Raw genomic sequence first — 27,083 nt, 5'->3', positions numbered from 1 at the left:
TGTTTTTTTTATTTATTTCTATTAACTTTGTGCCTTCCAAAGGAAATTTCTTACTCTGTATAGATCTCAAAGGTTTTACGTTTTTTCTTGTTTTAATTTTTTTTTGGAGTGGGGGGTGGGGTGGACCTGACAGATTTTATTGGTATAGTGAATTCATTGTGAAGAAACTCCCTCTAACAAAGCAAGTCAGCACCTGCTCTAAAACTCACAGCCTTAGAGAGCTGCCTGGGGACAGCTGCCTGGGAGGTTTGGTGATTGCTCAGTGTCGTACAGTCGTATTCCTCAGAGGTGGAACTTGAACCCAGGTCTTGACTCCAAGGCTAGCCTTCTCTGCCCTTTGCCACATTGCCTCTCAATCTTTATGTGATATTTTACAAATGAATTTTTTGTTGATTAGAACATATGAGAATTGGAAAAATGAGAATATACATGTGTATGTAGAAATACATAAGTATAGATATCTATACACACATATTTTTCACAAGCACTTTGATGGCATTATCAAATTAGCAGCATTATCACCTCATGCCTCTGCCCAGTTTGACAATTACATGTTTCTGATTGCATTTTTCTTTCACGATAATTTAAACTATAACATTATCTTAAATTTCAGCTCTTGCTATTGGCTATTGTGGGAAAGTTGCTGCTTAATCCTTGGTCTTCCAAAATAGTAATTGCTAAGTCATATCATAACATGATCGAACATGATAACATTAACATAATTCAAAATATATAGTGTAAAATGAATAATTAGGAAATCTAACAATCTTAGGATTTAGAATTGAAAACAAAATGTGTCACAAGAATCACCTTCAATTTGTATTGTGCTATCATTATATCTGAACACTTTTTTTCCTCATCCTTCCTATTCCCATCTTGTCCCTATTCTAACCACTACATCTTCTTAGTCCTAGTCATAGGAAAATTATCATCAGATACAGACATGATAATATGTATATGCTTGGTAAGCTTATGCTTAGCTACTAGTCATTTTAAAAGAGCCAAAATAGAATGCTTGGATTGCAACCTTGGTGGTCATCCTCAACTCATCACTCTCATTCACCCTACACATCAAATCAGGTGCCAAAACTTGTCACTTTTGCAACATGTCTCTCATGTGTCTTCTTCTCTCTACTTACACAGCCATGACCCCAGATCAAGCCCCCACCACATCTCTCCTGGACTCTTGCAATAGCCTTCTAACTGGTTTTCTTGACTCAGTCTCTCCCTCCTCCCAGTTGCTGATTTTTCTAAAGTGTAGGTCTGATGTTGCCACCTCTCTGCTCAATGAGCTCTAGTCATTCCCGATTATCAAGTACAAATGAATTTGTTTGGAATGTAAAACGCTTCCAAACTTGGCCACTTTCTAACTTTCCAGTCTACTCGACCTTTATCCTGCTCCATGCACTCTATGGTTCAGCTACCGGGCCCTACTAGCTGCTCTTCTAACATGTTACTTCTCCCATCACTGCCTTTGCACTGGCCATCCCCCAAGCATCAGATGCCCTGACCCCTCACCTCTGCCTTTTATTTCCTGCAAAATTAAGCTCAAGTTTCATCTTCTGCAGGAAGCTTTTCTTCAGAAGGCTTCAGTGTCATCCTCTCTGAGATTACCTTTCTTTCATCTAGTCTGTATACATTTAATATGTTGTTGTTCAGTCATTTCAGTCATGTCTGACTCTTCATGACCCCATTTGGGGTTTTCATGGCAAAGATACTGGAGTGGTTTACCATTTCTTTCTCCAGATCATTTTGTATATACTTAGCTGTTAATATACCATTAGAATGTGTGTTCCTTAGTGATAGTGACTATTTTTGTCTTTCTTTGTATCCCCAGTACTTCTTATAGTACCTAGGACACTTAATAAAAATTTGTTGTCTGAATGACTGAGTAGTCATTTTAAATTGGGAGTTCTTAACCTGGGGTTCACAAATCCCCACAGCGTCCAGGAACTTGGGTGGGAAAAATGATGTCTTTATTTTCACTTATCTCTAACTGAAATTTAGTATTTCTTTCAATTGTATAATACCACTATTCTGAGGGTAAGGTCCATATCATTCACTAGGCTTCCAAAGGGGCCCATGACTCCCCCAAAATAGTTAAGAATCTTTGCTTTAAATGGTTTCAATAATATAACCATACCAATCACCTCCCATTTCTCACCTGTTTGAAGAGTGAGTCAATGCCGTTTGTTGTGAGATATGTCTGTAGCTCGAACCAGAGGGAGGAAGAATGTCTGGAAATGTTTCTTCACCTTGAGGTGTTAAAGACAGGCCAACAAAAGCTTCATTTAGTGTGTCCCCTCCATCCAATGGTCCCAGGAGTTCTGTTAAAATGATTTAAGATGGAAAAACATAATCCATCAGAGCTTGTACATTTCAACTGTTGTCAATTTACAGTGAATGCATTAGAAATCTTGAATCACCAGCCCTCTTTTGTTTTGACATTTGTTATTCTCAGATTTAGTTTAGCATAGCTTAACTGAATATTTCAATGATTAAAAAATTCTTAATGTCTAAAATTGTAAACAAATTTCCAGAATTTGTTTCTTCGTTGAAGAAATGTTTTCCAGTGGGCCACCTACCCAAGAATTTTGCTCTATGCAAATTCTGCAATTGATAAACTTATTCAATGGCTAGAGATGCTCCCATGTAGCCACACACACTTTAAAAACATTATAGAATATTTGGATAAAATAGTTGCTCAGTCTTACTTTCAGGTAATTAGTATTTCAGAAGTTCCCAAAGCATTAAGTTTTAGAAATTTATGAGACTCTACTTTTTACATCTTTGGTAGTATACCTAAAGTTATAATATGGCTAACTTGGGAAGAAAATTGTTAAAAATTATGAAAAATATTAATCTTATTTGGAATGAGGATGTGAAAACTAGAAGAGTAAGATATTTAAAAAATAAAATAAAAATGGATTTTTTAAAATTTGTTTTTTTCTAATACAGACAAGAACCAGATATTTGAATTTTCTTCTTTCCTTTCCCCCAGTAAACTCTTCCCTACCCTTCCTATCTTGTAGAGTAGCATATTGAATTACCTGACACACATAAATCATGAATATTAGAAAGGTCATGATTCTGCAATAAATTCTGAGAAAGAAATAGTCAATGTGTAGGTTGAGTATAAAATATTTTCAAATTCTCTCTAAAGAGCTTCAGGGCTTTAAAAAACAATTCAATAGAGAGTTTTTATTTTTGTAATGCTTCTGTTTACAAAAGTGTACAGAAGCACAAATGAAAAAGCATGATTGCCATTAAGAGGAGTTTTGTTGTCTGAGCATAGAAATTTAGAACTGTGCAGACAGTATTATTAAAGTCCAAAACTATGAACACAGTAATTCTAGAGTTCTTTGTAGAAGAAACTGGTTCACCTGTTTATTTCTACAAGCTATGTTTGTAAACATATCAAGACAGAATTTGCACAGCTATATCATGTTGAAATTCACCTACCTCCAATCCTCCAATTTTTCTGCCATACTATTAATAGCTTACATTCATATAGTGAGTCCTTTAATGTTTGCACAACAAACTGGTAGAGAATATAAAGTATTAGGTCTTTCCCACCAATTTTGAATTATGGGATTGCCAAGGACAAATAGCAAACATTTCTTCTTTCAAGGTGACCTTGCTAAGAAAGACAAGCACGAATGAGTTGCAGAAGCCATGTTGTTGCAGTTGTTTTGACCCAAGTGAATTGGGCAGTCTATACTTGCAAAACGAGTGGGTTAGACCAGATGACCTCAAAGGTCCCTTCAGTGTCTACATCTACGATACTATGATTTCCTCAGTGTAAGGAACTTCTAATGAGAATACTTCCCCCTCAAACACAGAATCATGAATCACCTGTAATTTGGAGTTTTAGTTGCCTGTGGCATTGAAAGGTTTAGTAACTTACTTGCCCAAAGTGACAGAAGTAGTATGTGTCAGAAGCAGGATTTGGTTAAGGTTTTGGTCTTCTATCTACTCCACGTTTCCTCTCATTTAGATTCTCATAATGCACTTAATTTTGGTGTCTTAATAAAGAGAACAAAAAGCCCAAACTAACTCAATGGCAAATACATAAGAACCAAAATGACCACCAGTTTATTTTGTTAGAATTAGTCAGGTGGCTAATGAAATCAGCAGCTGGAGAACAGGAGTTATAAGAATACCTTCAAAATCCATGGAAAATGTTTTTTGGGATAAATATATCTAATGATTTTAGTTTCATACCAAATACTGCACAGCTTTTCTCTACCTCTCCTCCCAGGTTCCAGGCTGTCCAGAACCCACCTGGGCTCCCGTAGATGAGATGGGAGTTTCACCAGGCCTATCATTTCTTTGCCACTGCTGCCCAAGATCCTCTAGTCCTTACCTTATCTCTGTGCAGTCCAGACATGTAGCACTATCACCTGACCTACTGATGTAATCTAAGGACCCCAGGGCTTGGTTATCCATCCCATTGTACCCTTGGGACTCCTGGCCCTGAACTGAGATGGTGGGAATATGCATGGAGAAAAAATAGACCTCTATCCCCTGAGGTTAGGCACCCTGGATCTTTGAGGGTCACCATGACAGATCAAAGCAGAGGGCCCGCTGACCTTGGACCCTATGGATCTGGGTTGTCCTGGTCCAAGTCTTGCTATGCTGCTCTGGTTGTTGCCATTCCCCCAGTTTCAAGAGTTCCATCCAGAGCTTTCTAACTTCCTCAGTTGTTTGCCTGTGGGGGCCATAGCTTTGCTGGAAGCCCCCTTTTCTGATGCCTGTATGCTTTTAGGTGATTCTTTGTACAGTTCTGGGGTAAAGGCAATGACTGTCATTGGACTTCTTGATCATTATTTGCTCTGGTGAAATTTTAGATTTTTGCTCCGGTTGGTATGTGGGAGCTAGGTGGTTTGGTCTGTTCATGCATATCCTGGCTAGAGGTTCCAGGTATCTAGTTTTACGCATCTTCCCCAGAAGGGACAACCAAAACCATGGGTGTATCAAAGCTCACCAAGGTTAAGAATGGGGCAGGAGGAGACAGCCCAGAATGGAGTGTGGATTGATACCCACACTTAAGGGGTGCGGAAAAGCTGGACCAGCAAAGAATACCATTTAAAACTTTTCACAACCTGGCCTTTTCCTGCCTTTCCAGATTTTTACACTTTATATTCCTCTATGTACTTTACATTTCAGCATCACTGGTCTACTTGTAGTTCCTTGAATATGAAACCCTTTTAATCTTTCACCTCTCTGACTTTATCCTGGATATGCCCCAAGCTTGGAATTCCCTTCTCCCTCCTTCCCTCCAACTCTTAGTTTGCCTCATCTCCTTCAAGAATCAGCTCAAATGTTTATGGATTGACTAGTCTCTCCAGCTGCTAATGCCTTCCCCTCTCAGACTGTCCTCTATCTTTGTTCTCTATATCTTGTATGTTCCTAGGTACTTACATATTGTCTCCCCCATTGGAATGCAATCTCCTTGAGGGCAGGGATTGTGTTTTTGCCTTTTTTTGTGTACCCACTGTGCTTGGCACACAGTAAGCACTTAATAGATTCTTGTTAATTTGACAAGCAGGAGAACCAACCAGCAAAGAACAACATCATGGAAGTCAAAGGAGAGAGTACCCAGGAGCATAATTGCTGTGGAAATGTAATGGCAGATGAGAAATAAGAAAAGGTCATTGGATTTGTCAGTTAAGAGGTCATAGGTGACTTTGGAGAGAACAGTGTCAGCAAAGTGGTAGGAGCTGGAAACTAGATTTCAAGGGTTGAGGAGTAAGTGGGTGGTGAGACAGCTGAAGCAATAAGCTTAGATGGAAGCCGAGCAGTGAAGGGAAAGAGAAAAAAGAATAGGATAGTAGCTTGAGGGGATAACACAGTTAAGGGAAATGTATTTTTTTTAAGGTAGGTGAGATATGAACATTTTTGTGGCTAGAGATTAAGGAGCCAGTGGAAAAGAGAGGGACTGGATGATTGATGGAGCAAGACCCTAGAGGAGATAGGAGCCGATGACATCAAAGATTCCAGTCCAGGGTTTCTCCTTGGCAAGGAGGAGGATGACTTCATCATCTTGGACTGGTTTTCCTTCTACATATCTGATGACTTCTTTTCAGTTCCCTTTACTGCATAATCATCTATGTCCTGCTTTCTGGCCACAGGTGTCCCCCAAGGCTCTTCACTTGGCCTTCCCTGTTTATACTCAGTCATATCATCAGCTCCCCAAACTTCAGTTGTGATCTCCATTCTGATGACTCTCAGGTGAACATATCAGTCCTCATCTGAGGACTGAGCAGCACTGAGCCCCAGCACTGCTTCATCAAGTGTCTTTTGGACATTTCTACCTAGATGTATTTGTATCCCCAGTGCTTAGCACAATGCCTAGCACATAATGAATGCTTAATAAATGTTTATTGACTATTGACTATGTCCTGTAAGCTTTTAAAACTCAACACATCCAAAAGAGAACTAATTATTTCTCCCCTAAGCCCACCCTTCTTCCTAGCTTCTTTATTTCTGTCAAGGGTACCACCATCCTTCCAATATCAGAATCATTCTTACTCTTCTCTCCCCCTCCCCCCAAATCCAATAAGTTGCCATTCTTTGTTGATTCTACCCCCACAACAATTATTCTATATACCCCCTTCTCTCCATTCACATGGCCCCTTCTATAGGTCAGACTCTCTGCAGCTCTTTGTTGTTCAGTCATTTTGGTCTCTTGGCAGATTGTCATTTCCTTCTCCAGCTCATTCAACAGATGTGGAAACTGAGGCAAACAGGGTTAAGTGTCTGAGGTCAGATTTGAACTCAGGAAGATGGATCTACCTGACTCTAGGCCTGGCACTCTACTTACTGTGCCACCTAGCTGAAGTTCTAGCTTTGAGTTGAATTAGCCTTCTAGGCTATTTCTGGGCTTCTCTGTCTCCAGTCTTTCCCCTCCAACCCATGCTCCCCACAGCTTCAAAATTTATATTCTTAAAGTATAGGCCTGATCATTTCCTTCCCCTGCTTGAGTAGCTCAATATTGCTTCCAGGATAAAACACCGACTCCTCTGATGGGCATTGAAGCCCTTCATAGTTTGGCTCCAATGGAAATTTCTAGACTGATTTTATATTATTCTGCCTCATGCATGTTACATTTCTACCAAATTGGCCCACTCACTGTTCCCTTGTGTACAGCACTCCATCTCCTGCCTCCATGATTTTGCATAAGCTGTTCTCTATCACGAGAATGTTCTCCCTCCTTACCCTTCAACTGCCTGGCTGGCATCAAGGCTCAGCTCTGGTACTACTTCAACATCCTACATGAGGCCTTTCCTGAGCTCCTAACTCCTCCAATTACTTTGTATTTACTTCGTATATATTTATCTGTGTGCGTGTTGTTTCTTTGTTTCATTTTCATCTTTGTAGCCCTAGAACCTAACATAGTAGGTGATATTTATTAATATTATAACATATTAATATTATATAATACTATTATATTATATTATATATTAATATCATAGTAATATTTATTAAATGCCTACTATATTCCAGGCACTGTTCTAAGCACAGGGTCTACATAGAGGGGCACAAAAGTTAATCCCTGATCTCAAGAAGCTTGTAGTCTAATGGGGTAGATAACGTGAAAACAGCTATGTACAGAAAAGATTATATGCCCATCTATCTATTGATATACATACATATATGTATTATAAACATATATATATATATATCTATATACAGGATGAATTGGTGATAATCAAGGTGCCTTGCACACTGAAGGCACTTAATACTTGATGAATTGAATTGATTGAAAATATTTAGAGGTTCTGAGTTGTGGAAGGGAGGAGATGTGAGAACATAGGATGAATGGCTCATTTTCTAAGTAAAGTAGAAGGTGGGGTAATCTTCTCAAAGGGGATGGTGTAAAGGTTTTAGAAGCTTTAGAATAGCTGTTGTAGAAAATGTGATGGGGAGTCAATCAGATATGAATAAAAGGATTGTCTGGAAGCAGTGAGGGCCTAACTGAGGTTAGATAAAGATGACTTCATATTAGACACAATCTACAGGATTTTGTGACTTCACACAGCTATACTCTGCTATTTGGAAGTTGTTGTGTTTCTCCTTCGTTCTTGAAGAGGACCATGGCATTAGGGAGATGATTTTGCAGTTGACTTTGATTTGAGCGAGGGAGGGCTGTGCCAGGTCATCAGCCTCACTTTCTCCTCTAGAGCCATCTGTGTCCAGTGGCCTGATATTCATTAGGATGACTGGAGATGGCCCAGGATGCAATGGGAGACCTTGGCCCCTTTAAAGAAGGCAGATGGGGGAGGCTATTCATAGTTGAATATTAGCAGAGTAGGAACAGTGGAAGAATGAGGGAGACAAGAAGAGACAGAGGAAAGTGCATGACTGAAATGTCTGATTATAGGATCAAGACTGAAGAGACAGAAATAAACTCAGAATATGGATGATGAGATAGGGATATGGGGAGGAGTAATGGAGCTGCCAGAGGTTAGAATGAGGATAAAAAGCAGGTTCCATTGGGAGGAGGCAATTGGAGATATTGACCATGATGACAGAGGGGAATTTCAGAGTTTGGGATCTTGGGGTAGAAAAATTTCATGTGATGACCTTCTCTGTAGGAAGCTGAGGTAGATGAGGTGGAAGTCATGGGATTTGAGGAGACTGATTAACTAAAAGGTCAGGGTGTTTGAAGAATCAGATGAATACAAAAATCCCCAAAACAACCAAGTTTTGTTGGATATTATATTCTGGCCAAACTGGCCTGTTTGGTTTTCCAATGAGTTGACTATGGAATATAAAAACCTCTGATGATAATGGCAGTATTGGGGTTTTAGAGGAAGACTAGAAGCCATGTGCTTAAGTCACTTAGGAAGGTGGGAGAAGGTCCTGCTTTTTGGTAGTAACAGTCACAGGGACAGAGTAATATAACCAATGGGCAAGAACTTCAAAGGAGTAGTTGAATTATGGTGATAGCTGAATGGTCTGGAGGGGAGAAAAGATTATTCTAACTTCTCTCCACTGTACTAGTCAGGGGGACATGATAGTTTATTTAAGGACTTACTGGTGCATGAAGAACAATGTACTAGGGGCTGAGGAAGATGTAAACCTTGGATAAGACATTATCCCTGCCTTCACGGAGGTTAGCATCTAGTAAGGGGATATGACATATACATAAAGTTAACAACTCATAAACAAAATGAGATAATAGAATTTGAAGGTGTAAAGTCCAACCTCTCATTTTATGGGTAAGGAAACTGAAGCCCAAGTTAAATGATTTATCCAAGGTCACATTTACAGTGGTAAATAGCAGAGAGACAGGATGTAAAGTCATGTCATCTAACTCCCAACCCAGTGTTCCTACTAGACCATGCTATATATTTCTTATATGTAAAATCAAAGATCAAAATATAAAATTAAACCTTAAGTGAAACTGTGGTAGGTGTTTGCGAAGAACAAGCATAATATAATCCTTATTAATAAACTTAATTCTCAAAATTTTTAGCACTTGAAGAATGTCAGTTGTCTGTTATGCACTAACCAATGCATAGATGAGAGAGGTTCTCTTCCTTTTAATCACAATGTTTAAAGTGATTTTAAATGTCTACAAAGGTTTCAAACATGTCTTTTTCAGAAAAGATGGATGACAAATAACATCACATGAATCATATCACTAGTAAAATGAGATTGATTCTCCTCCTGCTTGAATACAATGAGTTCTATTCTGCTTGAATACAACAGATTGGGGAAAAAAGGTTACCTTTCTTTCCTTCTGTGTTCACATAGTCCCATGCATATCTATATTTTATGTATTCTATCCAGAGTTTAGCACAGGATAAGTGGGATGTGGTCCAGGGTATACTGTACCTCCAATGAACCCTCCAACCCACAGTTACATTATATTTGCAGTCTAGGTGGAGAAAATATTTGTGAATTCTTTTATATTTACAGAGCTGCTTAGCTAGTGATTTCCTCGATACAGCAGTTACTGGAATAATAATGGACATTTCTATAGCATTATATGCAAAGTAATTTTCATACTTCTCATTGGAACCTCATGACAACCCTATGAAGCAAGTACTTCAGGTGTTATTATCCTCCCTTTACATATGAAGAAACTGAGGCTGAGAGAGGTTACCTGACTTGCCCATAGTTATTCAGGTCATGTCAGAGGTGGGATTTGAACTCAGGTCCTCCTGACTCCATGCCCAACATTTTATTTGCTAAATCAGTTTCTGAAGCTCAGATTTCTGCTCTGTCAAGTGAAGGGGTGAGATATGATGGCTTCTGATGTCCCCACCTGGCTTTAAATCTATGAGGAATAAACCTTGCTGCCTCTTTAAAAAAATGAAGAATAGAAGCCACTGTGGTAATATTGTTCTACACAGGTCCCAGCGAATCACCAACTTCAGGAAAAGGAACTCTCACCGGGCTTTTTGCTATTGCCACCGAGTATCTAAACCAATCAATTATTCAATGAATGTGCATTTGTTAAAGCCTGCTATACCCTAGGGACTGTGTTAAGCCATGGGTTGATCAAGACAAAACTGAAAGTCCCTGCCAGGAACTAGGCAGTTCAAGGTTGTTCCCAACCTGTCTATAGCCATGAACTTCAAGATGGAGTGTTTCCAGCTCTGCCCCTCAGAGCTTCTCACTGGACTATTTTGGTGAACATGAAACTTTTAAAGAAAAATCCACCAAGTATCTTCATGATGATAATTCTGAAAATTCTTTGTGCAGAAATAAATCAAAAGAATAACTGAATGCAAATGGATAGGGTTTTATTAACAGTAATAATTACAATAATGATAGCTAACGTTTATGTATCTCTTACTATGTGCCAGGCATGGTGCTATGTGCTCTACAATGATGACCTCATTTGATATTACTGCTTTAAAAGATAACATTGGGTCAGGGAGTCATCTGTTTGCCTACAGGAATACTACAGAGGGGACAGTCTCCAATAATTTGCTCCTTCTCATCTGCTTGAGTCATTTGTTCTTGGGAATAACTTTAAGGCCATATTGTATAGATTCCTTCTGCCCCTCTCCCACCACTGGTTGGTTCACTGTCCTGTTTTTCCATGTTTCCTAGTCAATGTAGTTTAGGGAAAAGTACATTGAACTTGGAGTTTAAAGGACTAGATTGTAATTCTACTAATCACTTAAGTGACCCTTAAACAGGTGACTTGACTTCCTTCTACCTCAGTTTCCTTGGCTTTATCATGAGGATAATAATATTTTTACTACCTGTCTCTGCAGGGCTGTTATAAGGAAAGTACTTTCCAAACTCTAAAATGCTATAATAAGTAAGCTAATAACAGTGGGTTTTCCCCCCCTTAAAGACAGACAATAACTACTAATGGGTAAATAAAGGAAATGCTAGGCATTTGAGTATTTGTACTTGGCTTATATGACTGTGCTTCATTCTGGTCATTTTTAAATGGAGGTTTTAGAAAATATGCAGCTTCTGAAGCCATAGCATAGCAACCAGTTGGAAAAAAATCAATTGGCTTTTTTATTCATGTGATATTAAGTAGTTTGATCTATTGTGATTATCTGATTTACCCATTCCCCTCTCCCTCTTTGGATTTTCAAAGTTGTTTCTTGAGAACTTATGCCATGTTATTTTGGGTTGGGGTGCAGACACTCTTTACTTTTTATCTTATTGCATACATGGGAATCATGTTGTAAAGCAGTTAACTGCAAAGTATTTTCTACTTTCTCATAGGAGCGATGCCCCCAACTAGGCCTGGAGTCAGGAAGATAAGAGTTCAAATCTGACCTCTGACACTAACCGTGTGACCTTGGGAAAGTCACTTAACCTCAACTGTTTCCTCAGTTGTAACTGTTTGCCTCCGTTTCCTTAAACTGTAAAATGAGGATACTAATAGTACTTAACTTGTGTTTTGTGAGGATCAGATGGATGAGATAACATCTGTAAAGCAGTTAGCAAAGTGCCTGGCACAAAGTAGGTATTAAATAAATGTTTATTCCCCTACCCTTCCCAAACAAATGTAACAGCTCACATTTACATGGTCTGATTTATAGGTATAGATATGGTGGTTCATAGGGAACACCTCAGCTGACCCTCATGTTCACCCTGTGAGGAAGAGAGCGCCAATGTTACAATCTCTTATTTTTGCAAATAAGGCTGAGGCAGAACACATAGTGACTTGTGTGGGGTCACACAGCAAGTAAGTGGCAGGGCTTCAGACTCTTCCTCTGGTGCTTTAAAAACTTACTGTGCGCTAGGCACTTAGCTAGGCCATGGGTATGTAAAGACAAAATGTAGGACTCTGCATGTGTCATAAAAGCAAAAACTTCTGTGATCGCTAAAACAAGGCTGCAAGTCCAGTGGAACAGCAGAAAGAGCATGAGCCTGGGAGTAGGGAGATCAGGGTGTGAATCCTGATCCTGACACTAACCAGGTAACATTGGGGAAATCATTTTACTTTTTAGAGCCTATTTCCTCCTCTGTTAAATGGGGCTAAAAACATTATGGGGAAAATGCTTTGTAAAAGTTAGAGTGCAACATAAATGCAATTTCTTATAAATGACTTTATAACTTCTTATAAACTTAATATGTTAAATACAACAAAGGGCTCAGAAAAAAAAATAAATTGTCTCTGCCCTCATAGAGCTAAAATTCTAATAGAAGAGCCAACATACAGATATAGAGGTATGTATAAAACACATAGAGAGAAGATACAAGGTAACTTTGGGGGTGAGGAAGGCAAGAGCTGTTGGGAAGACTGCAAATGGTCTAGAATGGAGTGTTGAAGGGAATCTGGGGACTTCAAGAGGCTGGGGTGATGAGAAAGTACATTTGCTTTTCCCCAAGCATCGGCCGGTAGAAGGACATGGAGACATGAGATGGAGGGTTCTGTGTAAGGAACAGCAAGAGAACCAGTTTGGCTGGATTGTAGGGTTTGGGAAGAGGAGTAATGTGTAATAAGGCTAGAAAGGTATGATGGGGCCAGGTTGTAAAGAGCTATTTAAACTTCCAAGAGGTTGATATTTGATCACGGAGGTAGTAGGGAGCTTCTGTAATTTATTGAGTGTGTGTGTGTGTGTATGTGTGTGTCAGGGGGTCAGGGAATGACACAGTTGGCCCTGCACTTAAGGAAATTTACTTTGGAGGCTATGTTGGGGGATGGTTAGAGTGGGGAGAAACTTAAAGTAGGGAAATGAATTGGAGGTGTATTAGCAAGCACCCTAGCACACCCAGGATGGCCTGCCAGCACAGGTTCTTTGATCTGCTTTTCTAAAGGAAAGACAGCTTCAAAGGGGTTAATAATCTTACTTTAATTCAAGATATATAAGTAAAGAAGGTAAAGGTCATTCACTAGTTCAGGGGAAAGGTCAGCACCCTGAATGTGGAAAAAATACAAGCAGAGAAGTATAGAGAAGTTAGCACAGAGATCCAATAGACAGAGCTTCAACTGCCTAAACAAAGTAATAGATACATAATCACCAGACTAGGGAGCGCCAATATCTGGGTTCACAAAGCCAGGAGGGCTCCTTAACAACGGCTACCCAGAGTCTCATCTGGCCAAATCACAAAGACCTCGGGAGAACATTCTTCCCATTAGTGAGCCCCAAAGCAAAATCTCACCTCAGAATATATATACACTTTTGGCTAATAGGCTCAGAGCTAGAAGGCATCACAACCCTGGTGATTCAATGCCTAATTAGCTTAGTACCACAAGGTGTGAAAGCCTTCTTGCAAGCAAGTTTCCCCATAAGCAAGCTTCCCCTTAGACAAGTTCCTTCCCAAATGGGCTCTATGTGACTCAGGATGTATCACAGCTGTGAATTGAGCTGGAGTTCAAAGCAGCAAGACATCCGTGGTTGAAATACCTGTGTACCTTTAGACCTGGGAACATGACCCCTGTTTCAAGGGAAAAAGGGAACATATTTAGTCACATAGTCCTATTAATGGATGGGGAAGATCTTATATTCCATTAACCTTACAAGAGGTCATTGTAATAGTCCAGGAGGAGGGTGGTATGGGCCCGTGGTGCTTGTGTGAATATGGAGAAGGGGACATATTTTGGAGATGTAATGGAGGTAAAAGAGACTAGAGTCCAAATGTAAGAGAAATTCCCTATAGATGTTGTTGTCTCCAGATGCTTGCTTGTGAATGAGCTTGTGCATCTGATTGCATCTAGCACCAAAACACCTACAGTCTCTTAAATGAGACCTACTGTTACTAGAGTTTGGCCTAACTGTGCACACAGTAAAAACAAAAAAAAAAACAAGTGGATGAAGAATGCCTATTGTTCAGACCATGATGTACAGTTGGAGGGTTAACCCATAGAACTGGTCCATCAGTAGATATATTTTCAACAGACTTTATACATGGACAATGAACTGTCCCTAGAACTGAAAAGGAGAGCAGGTTGAATTACCTCTGGGAAATAATTCAGTGCTTTTAATGACCCCAGTTTTTCCCTGAAAGAAAAGCCTATCTTTTTTTTAACATCAATATTCTTTTGGTAATGTTGTCTAGCTTCGAGTCCTGAAATATTAAAAGCTCTGAAGAATCAAGGTTGTGGGTCACCCAAAGGGAAATGGAGAGGCTAGAACATGTTACCAGCACAAAATTGCTCAAGAGAACTAGTATAAGGATATCAATCAGAGACATGTATGATTAGTAAAGGACATGACCTGATTATGAAATAAGAAGAAGGGATAAAGCATGGACAGATCATATACTCTACTGATATGCACAGAATGTTAAGGGAATTGAAGACCCCCAAACACAATGGAGTATATACATAGTAGTGAAATCCCTGGATCAAAGGGTATGGGTTTCTGAGTTATTTTATTTGTATAACACTAAATTGTTTTCTAAAATGGATGTACTGATTCATAGCTCCAAAGACATGCACCCCTCCAACATTGACTATTCCCACCTTCCATTATCTTTGGAAAATTTTCTAGGTGTGAAGTAAAACCTCAGGGTTTTTTTGCTGCACATTTATTTCTCTCTCTCTCTCTCTCTCTCTCTCTCGTGATTTGGAGCATTCTTTCCTATGGTTAAGAGCTTGCAATTCTTCATTTGAGAACTGTTTAATCATATCTGTTGACCACTTATCTATTGAGGAATGGCTAGAGACATATATATATATATGTATATATATATATAATATATATATACATGTATCTGTCTGTCTATCTATGCACACATATTACTCACATACAGATACACAGATGAATATCATATGTATACACGTGTCAGTTGTATATTTTGGATACCAAACTTGTACCCGAGAAATCTGATACAAATACCATTTGACTCCTTCTCTATTCTACACATGCTAACTTCTGTAATTGCTTAAGAATACCTCTCCTATCCGCAATTGTCTTCTAATTGTTCTCCCTGCCCCAAGTTTCTCCCATTCTAACCTTCCTATACTCAGCTGTCAAATCAAAATCAGGCCTCACCACCTCCTACTAAGAGTAGGAGAAGCTGGATCCTTTCCTGGCACAATATCTTAAATCAGGCCATGGGACTAAAGATATTAGTAAATAGAAGAAGACAATGAATACTTTGAAGAAATTTGGGTCATGAGATGTCTAAGAGGTAAATCCAGGGAAGAGTATTTCCATAAATATTAGCAGAGCCTCAGGCTAAAAATGGTATGACCCCAAATTCTATGAGAATACCTTGAGGAAATGAATGAGTTTAAAAAATTTGAAAAGAACTCTGGAGAAGAAAAAATGGAAGGAAAATAAGTAGTTTAGGAGAGAAAGCTGAAAATCTTACTCAAATAGTAGATTCCTGAAAAATAAAGTAGATGAAATAGAATTCAGTGGCTCCTTGAGACAAGAACTAATAGAATAAAATCAGAAGACTGAAAAAAATAGAAATGTAGGTATCTATTATCAAAAACAACTAACCTAGATAATAGGTCAAAAAAAGCTAATTTAATAATCATTCGTCTCCCTTGAAATCATGACCCAAACGAATCCTGAATACCATTATTTCAAAAAACCATAAAAATTGCCCAGATTTAATAGCACCCAAAGGCAAAGTAAAAATAGGAAGAATCCACCAGCTACTTCCTGAAAGAAACCTCAAAATGAAAACTCTTAGGAATATCATAGCCCAAATCCAGAGCTTCCAGGTCAGAGAAAAAAAAATGTCACCAGGAGACAGAAATAAGTAATGCAAGTACCAAAGAACCACAGTCAGAATATTACAAGACTTGACAAAAATTGCTATAAAGGAGTGGAAATCTTGGAATATGACATTTTGAAGGGCAAAGATAAAGGCTAAGAGCCAAGAATAACTTACTGTGTAAGACTGAGCATGATCCTATGCAGGAAAAATGGAACTTTAATGGAAGAGAGGACTTTCAAGCATTCATGTTTAAGAGACCAGACACAAAGACAAAAAAAAAAAACCCTGGAAAGTAAGAGGATGTGCAAAATTGAGGAATCTCTGAATTAGTTGCGATATATGAAGGTGATGTAGTACTATTGTGCTGTAAGAAATGAGAAAATAGATGATTTAAAAAAGACGTGGAAAGACACATAAATTGATGCAGAGTAAAGTAAGCACAACCTGAAGAATAGGTTTCTGTTATAGTACAGAATATATAGTATTCTCTCTCTGTCTCTTTCTCTCTCCATATTTTGTGTGTGTATATATATATATATATGTATGTATACACACACATATATACATATATAGTACAATTATAGTATAGAACATAATTTATATTGTAGTATAACATAAATATTATACAAATGAATAATTTTGAGGACTTTTAAAGACTGATGAAGGATGAAATGAGCAGAACCATGAGAACAATTTATACAATGACAACACTGTAAAAACAAACAACTTTGAAATCTGTAAGAACTATCATTGATATAACAACCATTCATGATATGCTATCCATTACAAAGAAGTGATAGATTTAAGATTCAGAATGAGACATATGTGTGTATACATACATAATATATATACATACATGCATAGGTGTGCATATAGCCATGGAAGGAATTTGTTTTACTTGACCATGCATATTCATTACTAGAAATTTGTTTTTCTTTCTTATTTTATTGAGGTTGGCATTTGAAGGGAGAAAAAAATAGATTTTTGTAATAAAAAATCCCCAGAAAAGTGGAGGTGCTACAGATGTGAAATGTTGCATGCCCTTTCAGATAAGATCATTGTATTATTAGTTTTACCTAATTGTTTTGCTTTGTTACAAGAGATCTCTTATGAAGTGAGAATAATATGTAAATGTATATAATGTAAAACAAAATAGATCAATACAGATAAGAAGCAAGTTTCACAATCAGGAAAAAAAGACAGGAGCTGAGTAAAAACTGAATTGCAAACAGAAGCATCAAGAAAAACTGGAAAGATAAATGCACTTGAATAATCAGAAGGGGATAAATGATAAATGAATGAATATCAATAAAACACTTAGTAAGTACTTACTATGTAGAAAACATCATGCTAATTGTTAGGTATACAAATAGAAAATTGACATAGTACCTGCTCTCAAAGATCTCACATTCTAATAAGGGAAGACAATACATACAGAGAGTTTTAGCTGCAATTCGGTTGGGAAGGTCCAGTGGTTCTTAGGATACAGATACAAGGTATGTGGTAATGTATATTTACTAGAGGGAGAAGAGACAAATGTTCTCTAAAAATCTTAATGTCTTCAAGGAACACAGAAGGAATTAAATAGAAAAACAGAGAGACTGGGAGTGGTTTTGTTCCATTTTTATGGTGTTAGAGGACAGAAAAGTGAAGAGAAAGCAATACATGAAGAAAAAAATGAGGAAGGAGGTGAAGTTTTTGTTGTTTAGTCATTCAATTGTATCTGACTCTTTGTGACCTCATGGACCATAGCTTACCAGGACCTTCTATCCTCTGTGAGATCTGTCCAAGCTCATGTTGCTTCCATGACACTGTCCATCTCATCCTCCGCTGTCTCTTCCTTTTGCCTTCCAGTTGGGGGGTCATCTGGCAATTTCTAACCTAAGACTCCATGCCTTGGCCCAGGTTGTCCCCTAAGCCTAGACATCCTTCTATGATTTCAATCAATCAATAAAAATTTACTAAGCACCTTCTATGTGACAGGCACTATGCTACACTCTGGGGTAAAAGTACAAATAAGGAGATATTCCTACTTGAAAGGTGCTTCCACTAACGTGGGCATTCCTAGCCCCCTTCAGGGTTTAGCTCAGGTGTCAACTCCTATATGAGCTCTTTCCTGAACCCCCTTCCAGCCCTGAAATTGCTTTGTCAATTTTGTTATTTTATATATGGTTTCTATTTACTTCTCTGTGTACGTAGTATATCCCTCTCCCCTTCTCCGGTAGAATGTGCATTTCTTGAGGGGAGAAAATGTTTCTTCTGTCTTTGTATCTCCAATTCTTGACATAGCACCTCGCACATGGTAGGCATTTACCATATATTAGTGAAATTAAATAACTTCTCATAAACAATGCCTACAATAATTTATTGTAGAACTTTGCCAGGAGTACATTAAACTCACCAGCCCGTATCTTGATGAATATCCTTTTTTTCCTTTGGGGAGTCAGGACTTTGGCCCTTCTTCAGTCTTATGGTGCCTTTCCTGTTTCCCACAGTCTCTTGAAGATCACAGATAATAGTTAATCTGTCACATTGCTCAGTTTTTTTAGTTCTCTAGGATTTGGTTTGTCTGGGCCTCCACAAAGGTAAGCATAGTGAGGGCAGCTGGACGCTCTTTTACCATTGCCTCAATTAATACTGGCTTTTGACTTCTTACTGACTCTTTTGGCTTCATCCTCCCAGATCCAAAGACCATTCTTCTTTGAAGAGAGAGCAAAAGCAAAGAAAAAGTTGAGGATTTCTGCTCTCTCTGGCCCATCCACATCTGGAATATTTTCAGGTATCATATTTCACAAAGCATCCAGAGGAAGACAATCAAGTTGGTAAAGGACCTTTAGTGACTTTAGACGAATAAAGATTCATTTAAACTTGGGATATTTAGCCTGAAGAAAAGATTTAGGGGTGGGGAGGAAGAAAGGCTAGTTATCTTTACCACTAGGAAGAGCGATTAAATTTGTTCTGTTTGGTTCTAGAGGTCTTGACTCAAATGGCAAAGAGACAAGTTCAGGCTCAGGGTAAGGAAGAAGAATCTAAAAATGAGTGCTCTTTAAAAGTGCAATGGGCTACTACTTCTGAAGGTTGTGAGATCTCCTTCCCTAGAGATTTTCACATAAAGGCTGGAAGAGCACTCATTGGGTCTATTATAGAGAAGATGCTTGTTCAAAAGGTTGGACTGGAAGGCCTTTGTGGTCCCTTCTAACTAGGAAGATTCTATAACTTTATGATAACCTGTGAGTATCCCATAGAGGTCAGTAGGGATAGTGAAGGACCTCCACATTATTCAAATCAACAGACTTGAGCATGTGGAAGGTACTGTGCTAAGTGCAGGGGGCTCAAAGACAAAAAAGAAACTGTCATTGGATCTCAAAGATCCTATGGTGAAATGTAGATAGGTCCTATTTGGGGGAGGGGCAGGGAGTCTGGATCTATGATGTTATCAGTGTAGAAAACTCCCTTCACCAGTGTGATTTAGCAACTCATCTCAAAGTGTAGTCCTTCAGTTGCCTGAGGCATTGAGCAGAAGGTAAGTGTTCAATGAGGTTATATAGTTAATAGATAAAAGGCAGAACTTGGGCCCAGGCCTTACTGTTTCCAAACTACACCTTGTTGCTTCTTATACAGGGTGTCCCAAACATCTCATTGAAGTTTTAGGCTTATATGTTCACAAAGCAGGGGCACACCTTGTTCTTAGTTCTTAGCACTCTGGCTCCTAAGGACCACTAATTCCCTAAGTGCTCACAAACCATCTGTCTAATAAGCTTTAATAGCTTTAAATTTGCGCTGAGACTTTTGGAACATCCTGTACAAATATACACCAACAGAAAGTTCATACCAAGGAATTTCAAGAGAGAGAATAAATGGGGGAGGGATTAGGGAGGACCAGGAAAGATCTCATATGAGAGGTGGGAGGTGGTAGCAACTCCCTGAGCTATGCTTTGAATGAAGCCAGGGATTCTATGGAGGTGAGGTTATGCTATACAAAGGCTGGGTGAAGGAACTGGGGATATTTATCCTGAAGAAAAGAAGATGGGAGATTTGACATGTATCTGAAGGGCCATCTCTTGGAAGAGGGATTTGTTTTCTTCTATTGTTCCTAGGTGACATAACTAGAAGAAATGAGTGCGTAGTTGCACAGAAGCAAATTTAGGCTTGATGAAAGGAAAAACTTCCTAACAATTAGAACTCTCCAAAAATAGAATGGGTGGTAATAGGTTCTGCCACATTGGGCTTGTGACTTCTTATTGGGCAGGTTGTAGGAAGGATTCTTCTTCACAAATGATGTTGGACCATTAGGCCTTTGATGTCCCTTCGAATTCTGTGAAAGTTGGTCAGGATTGAACGTGCATCCTCAAGCTGGAGAAAGCAGATGCCAAAGGGGGAAGTGGTGGAAGGTCTAGGCATAAAATGTGCAATGCTCTCTCTAGGAGTTGGGTAGTGAAAGACAGGAGTGATAGACTAGGAGGGGATGGGAGACTTGAGCGTTTTGGTATAGAACTTTGAAGAAGCCAGTAGATAGGGAGAGACTGAAGAGAAGAGTAAGAGGGAGAATGATTGAGCTGGTGAGTATTGGAGAATACAGTAGGAAATGGGAATAAAGGAATAGTGGAGGATTTAGTCTTGCCAAGGAGAAGGGCCACCTCCTCCTCAAAGACCAGGGCAAAAGAAGAGAGGGTCAGAAGATAGAGAGAGATTTTCAGGTGTGGAATAGGGGAGAGGAGGCCTCTGTTTTTTCAGAAATAGAATATTAAGTCATTTTTTCAGAGACAGGGACTGGATTTAAGGTAAGGGGTTTGAGGCAAGAGAAGGCTTGGAATAGGCACTTTGGGGCAGGATCTGTCAAAGAATAAAAAGATGACTAAGTAACAGTATAGGTCCAGTTGAGATTAGATAATAATTTATATTTGAACCAGTCAGCAAAATTATGTGACTTCCTCTAGTAATTTTCAGGGATATATTTGATTAAAAAATCTATAAGTTAAAATTACATAATTTGGCGTATTGTATTATATGCTTTGCCTCAAGTGTAAAATTATCTTAGTGAACCCATGTTGATCTTGATAATCTTGCAATCACTTTCATTAAAAAAAATCTATCTTGATGCATGAAGGCTCTTCTCATAAAAATACAAAAATTCTAAAAGACATGATAAAACAAAGCCTGATCAAAAGTAAGAGAAACATGCTATATCTTAAGACACATAAACACATACCTAAACAAAACAACTGCTGTTATACATGCTTTTGATTTTTTGAACTTTGTTCTTCAAGCTACAAAGGCCCTAACAAAGACAAATAGTTTTAAAGTGCTGCATATGTTCTATAAAGAAAATGGTATTTCTGCTTGCCAGATATTTTATCCACAAAGAATTTTTTATAAATTTTATAAAGATATATTTAAGACTTAATATATATAATTATTACTTACCTAAATTATGACTGTCTTTAAGTTATAACTTAAAGATATATATTATTAAGTCTAGTATCTATAACATATATAATAGATACCCTAGAATATGTTTTATGGTATGATTTTTCATAACCTCCATTTAGTTATTTATTCTTTCATCATTAATGCCTTTTTATACAGCTATCAAGATTTTAAAAGACATCTCCGAAAACAAATTCAGTAGCTTGGTGGTATGTTTTTCCCATGACTTTCAGAAATAAGACAGTCATAACATTAAAAAAAACTAATGGTCTTTAAAAAATATTTTGTCTAGCAAAGGGCAGGATATTTCAAATGAAATCTGATTTCTACAGTTACATTATTTCATTGGAAATATGGCTTAAAAGTAACATATGAATGACCTTTCAAATTTTCATATTAAATCGTTCAAACACAGAAGAAAATAACAAGTCATTTGCTTATATATGAGTGCAGTTTTCCATGATAATTTATAAATTAGCTACATCTTGAAATTAAGAAAGTACTTCATGCTGATGTATTTTATATACATATACACGTATATATGTGTACACACATATCTATATATCTACTTCTCCATATATGTTAGGACATCTGAAACAACTTAAAAAAAATCCTCATACTTTCTCACCTCATAGCTGCCATCCAAGTGCAAATAGAGAGACCAATGTGTCAAGTTGTAAAGGGCCAAATAATTAATGGACCAGTGCACACATTGATGTGTTTAGCTGAAAAATGATCGAAATCTGAACTGTTTGCTTTCTCTTTCTTGTTACTTCAGAACTGGTTTGAGCTTAAATATCTAAAACCTACAGGTGTTTAAATTTTCTTGCTTGTCAGATAAATTGGTTTCATCAGACAGTCATTGGTTATTTTGTCCAAGTAGAAGAGATATTCAGGGACCCCATAGTTGAAACCTAGGGGAAAGACTTGACCACCTGTGTCCCTTAAGGCTGCCTTCATGGATCTGTCCTTCAGAAAAGAAAAAATTAGAAGCACAATTTCTCATCACTGAGTTAGTGAGTACACCAAATACACTTTAATTCAAAGTTTAAGCACTGACTAGATTTAATTTGATAATTCATTTTCAACAGACTGAAATCTTTAATGATCTAATCTCATAGAAAGCTAAATGAGACTATTAAGTTATTGAAATCTATGCCATTAAAAGCTTTATAAAGCTAAAAATAGCTATGTTAAAACCCATTTGAAATTCAAAAAATCCTCCAGCTAGAAATACATTATGCTTCAGGAAATAGTGTACTTTATATCACTCAGCATTTCTCAGTGCAGAGGCATGTCTAGAGGTATGAGTTACATACATCCCATTTAACTATGTTTATGCATGTATAGGTACATGCTACATTTTAATTTGGGACTTGGAGTGTATAGAATTAAAATATTTCTTTCATAAAACGAAGCATGCTTCTAGCAGAATAAGGTCATAAAACTTTTTATATTCTATCAAAGTCCTACTCCTATGTCTAGGGTGGGGGGAAAAGTCGGGGGTAACCCCAGGGAATCTCTGGAACAATCTCTGGAAGCTCCAACCAAGCATGGCCTCACAGCAGACTTTTTGTTTGAGGAGGACAGCCTAGCTAAGTGCAGAGAGGTTCATCACCAGAAGGTTGGCCCCAACATGATGAATTTTATTTAGGCCACAGCAATTTATGCATTCATCTGCGTAAGGGTAAATGGGACATCTTCTGCGGAAGTGTAGGGAGTACCCTACATGCTGATGAAGTCAAAAATCTCTTGAAATACTGAATTACTGAAGCAATGGTTTTATGCATAGAAACACAATCTTACTGTAGTTCTTAAGAAGTAAGATTACAATGGTATCCAGTAAAATGTTTGGTATTAAGAAGCCTTTTCATATAATAAATATTAGTAAATTATTAAGGTTGTTGTTTTAATTGGACCTGTGATTTCATTAGTAGGAAGTTCCTGGTGAGGAACTCCTTCAACTAAAGCATATTGGCACCACCTCTGGAATTTTTTCAAAAAATCACCTTAGAGAATTGCCTGGGGGGCACTGAGGCCTTAATGACTTACCCGGCCCACACAACTGGTATGTGGCAGAGAGAGGACTTGAACCTAGTTCTTCTTGGCTCTGTATCCATTATGCCATGAAGCATATGTAAAAACAAAAAAAACCCTTAAATTTTTGAATGAAAAAATTTCACTTGCATAAAGAAAATTATTTAAATAATTCTGTAATGTAGTAATATTATCTTTGTCCTCAACTAATTTAAAATCAATGAAGTTCTGATATCATGAACTAACAAATTCCTATGGTAATAATGTACAATTTTGGTGAAAGTATAGTACCAAATATTATTTTAATTACTCTTCACCATTGAGGTTTTTGCTTTTTTTTCCCCTTTAGAATAGGTATTTTTATGAGGCAAAACAAAGAAATATTTTCTAAATTTACCTTTAGGCATTAAAACATAAAAGAAGTTGGGGGTATCCAGAGCTGGCTTGTTTTAAATATCGCTATATTACCTTGAATGACAGTTTACAATTTACGAGGAGGGTGTGGCTAATAAAGCCACTGAAGCAGACACGAGCATTGGTTTTCTCTGATACGTGCCCGGAGCCTGTCAGTCATTCTTCTCCAATGCTTTGTTGTACAGGCATGCCAATAACTACGACCACATTTTATCCATCAGCCTTATGCCCAAAGGCCTTCAAACGACTGCAATCACATCAACATTTGAAAATCCCAGATTAAAGCTCAGATACTCAAGCTGAGAAAAGTTTTCCCTTCAAAAAGGGCAAATTTAATATTCATTTTCTTAAGGTAAATTGAGACAGTATAGTTTAATAACAGAGGAGAAAGTAGCATGTCAGATTCATCACCCTCTCCAGATCTTAGTGGTCGTTCTCTACCATGACACTTGCATCCTCATGCCCCAAGTCCTGTTAATGGGATGGCAAGGGAGCCCCTACTGACCAGATGAGATTAAGAAATAAATGGGCCACAAGCATTCATCAATTAGAGAAAGATGCCAAATTGTTCTTGGTCTTTGTGAATTATATATTACGAAATTAAATAATGTGAAATGACATTTCTTGAATTTACATGACTTTGCATTTTGGCATTTATTGTGATCTCCAGGCCCACCAGCTATGGTAGGCCTGGGTCCTTAAAGACTGTAATTTTGAAATTATCTAAGACTGTGCTGAATGGATAATTTGGGTTTAAGAAATGTTCCACTTGGACGTCATTAAGACTCTAGTACAAGGGCCTGGGCAGGAAGACACTAGAAAGGACATTCTTGAGCTTCTTCAGGACCCCAGAGACCTTTCCAGAATTTGGGGTATGGATAAAACAACACTGGTTTATTTGCTGAAGTCCTGAATGGGAATGGTGGTCATGGAGGGAGCTGTATCAGCTTAAAGAGAGAGATTACTTTTGTTCTCTCTCTGGAATTACAGATTGTAACTATTTCTCTCTCTAGGACTTTTGGTGAAATGTAAGTGAGAAGCCCTTCTAGAGTGGGTCCCAGGGAGAGCCCTGAGAGCCCTCTCCTACCCTAACAAAAAGGTGACCACTTGTGTGTGGCACATACAGCATGTGTATTGGCCCAGTTGGGTCACTGGCTACCTATCCTTTGTCTTTCTTTGAGCACAGGAAAGTGAAGAGGGATTTAGAGATAGGCATTCTTCACCTTGACATCAGTACTTAGGTCAGAGGGCAGGCAGGTAGGTAGGACTTAGCCCTAACATGGGGTGGGGTGGAGCAAATGCTTGTGGTGGAGGTGGAATATTTTGGGGTGATGAGATAAATGGAATGACCATTTCTCTGTGTGTCTGAGATCCAGTGAAGTACAGGGTTGGCCTCAGCAAGGTGAAGGGTCAAAGGAATTTAAGAGTTTGGCGATGGCAAATTTAAATGTCTGAGTTGATGTCAACATATATATTGAAATCCCCAAGCATAGGTAGACAGCAACCAGGTATCATACTCCTTGGGAAAGGAGGGAGAATATGCTGGGGAATGGTAGATAATGGCCACTAAGATCCGGATAGGGTGAAAAATCTGGATGAGGCAAAGGAGAAATTACTTAATGTTAGGGAGATAACAAGGAGGAGCAAGGAATATGTCTGTTCCTCTTCTTAGTCGAGTGTGTTGGGATGGGTTGGGGTGAGGGCAAATGGAAGAGGCTGCAACCAGCTCTGGAGAGGGTGGCCAGGGATGGGGTGTCTCTTGAGGGAGGGGACAGGTTTCTGTCATTGCAAAAAAAGGGAAGGAGTGTGAGGGGAAGCATTCTAATGCGAAGGTCAGATTGTTAACAATTGAGTTAGGACTTTAGAAGGTATGTTACAAAAGGAGGGCAGAGAGGGATATGGAAATGGATCAGGTGCATGGAAATACAGAGACAGCTGTCATTTTTTCCAGGATAGATTTTTTAAAAAGAGTCTTTTGAACTCTTTGAATTTTCATTTAGTACATACTTTTTAAAAGATGCAGCATATTTATGGTGAAGTTTAGGAAGTAGAGAAATAAAGATATTCTGCTCAAAATATCTGAAGAGTATTCTAATCTGTTAAATTTCTATCCTTAACATTTAGCCCCAGTTTGGAATTGAGGAATATTAAAGACTTAAATGGGGTCTATATGTGTTCATAGGCAGAAGAATCAAGCTATACAAAGATACACAAAGATACTTATATGTATACCTACATGTATGTACATATATGTATGAATAAAGATGTAGAAATATAGAGATATCAAGGCCTCTCTCTCTAGATCTTGATTCATATATATGAATGTATAAGTATTCATAATATGTATCAACATACAAGTATTCATATATATGTTTGTGTGAATATATAATTACACATATAGATATATACCACTGAATGAGCCATTTAAATGATTTTTTAATTACTATTTTCTATTATTTGTTAGACACTAGGACAGAGAAGCATTTAGTAATGATTTCTGTTAATGATACATTTATAATGTTTGGCATAGTGAGCTATGCTAATATTCAACCTAATGGAGGTCATTTTTGGCTGTCTTAATCACCACAGTCTAGGTACTGAGTATACTTTGTTACTAGGATTGTATTATTTGACAGAAAATTGAGTATAGTTATTACCTGAAACACTTTCAATTTGAGAAGTTGGAAATGTGGACTGGAGACATAGTCAAGATGGTAGAATAGCAGGAAGAAGCATGGCCATGTTACCCCCAACACAACTCCTCTACAAAGATATAAGAAATGCACTAGGCTGAGTCCCGATCAGGAAATCCAAAGGAAAAAATGACAGCAAGATATATTTCCATCACAGTCAGTACAGGGAGAGAGACAAAAGAGGTTTGTGGACAGACACAGGGGCATGGCCCATGGAGCATTCTTGCACACCAGAACTAAGAGAGAACCAAAGCTGTGTAACATGGCAAAAAGAGGTCCCAGATCCATACAGAAGGACTCTGATCTTGTGCAGGATTGGGGAACAGGTGCCAACTGTCAGCTCTGTCATTCACTACCTAGTTCTGGGTCAAAGATCCAGGTCAGACTGAGCAGAGGACCATT

At 38.2% G+C, this 27,083-nt stretch overlaps 1 protein-coding gene across 1 annotated transcript in view; it reads right to left on the bottom strand.

Annotated features, from left to right (window-relative positions):
* LOC118843765 (WD repeat containing planar cell polarity effector) overlaps window positions 1-27,083 on the bottom strand; it is a 397,160-nt gene that overhangs the window by 24,082 nt on the left and 345,995 nt on the right. Inside the window, exon 16 of the mRNA XM_036751528.1 lies at window positions 2,165-2,327. Within this exon, the coding sequence (XP_036607423.1) occupies window positions 2,165-2,327 (163 nt within the window). The remainder of the gene's footprint in view (window positions 1-2,164; window positions 2,328-27,083) is intronic.

The sequence above is a fragment of the Trichosurus vulpecula genome, chromosome 3 (assembly GCF_011100635.1).
Source record: "Trichosurus vulpecula isolate mTriVul1 chromosome 3, mTriVul1.pri, whole genome shotgun sequence".
Lineage (NCBI taxonomy): Eukaryota > Metazoa > Chordata > Mammalia > Diprotodontia > Phalangeridae > Trichosurus > Trichosurus vulpecula.
This window is presented reverse-complemented; position numbering and strand designations above follow the sequence as displayed.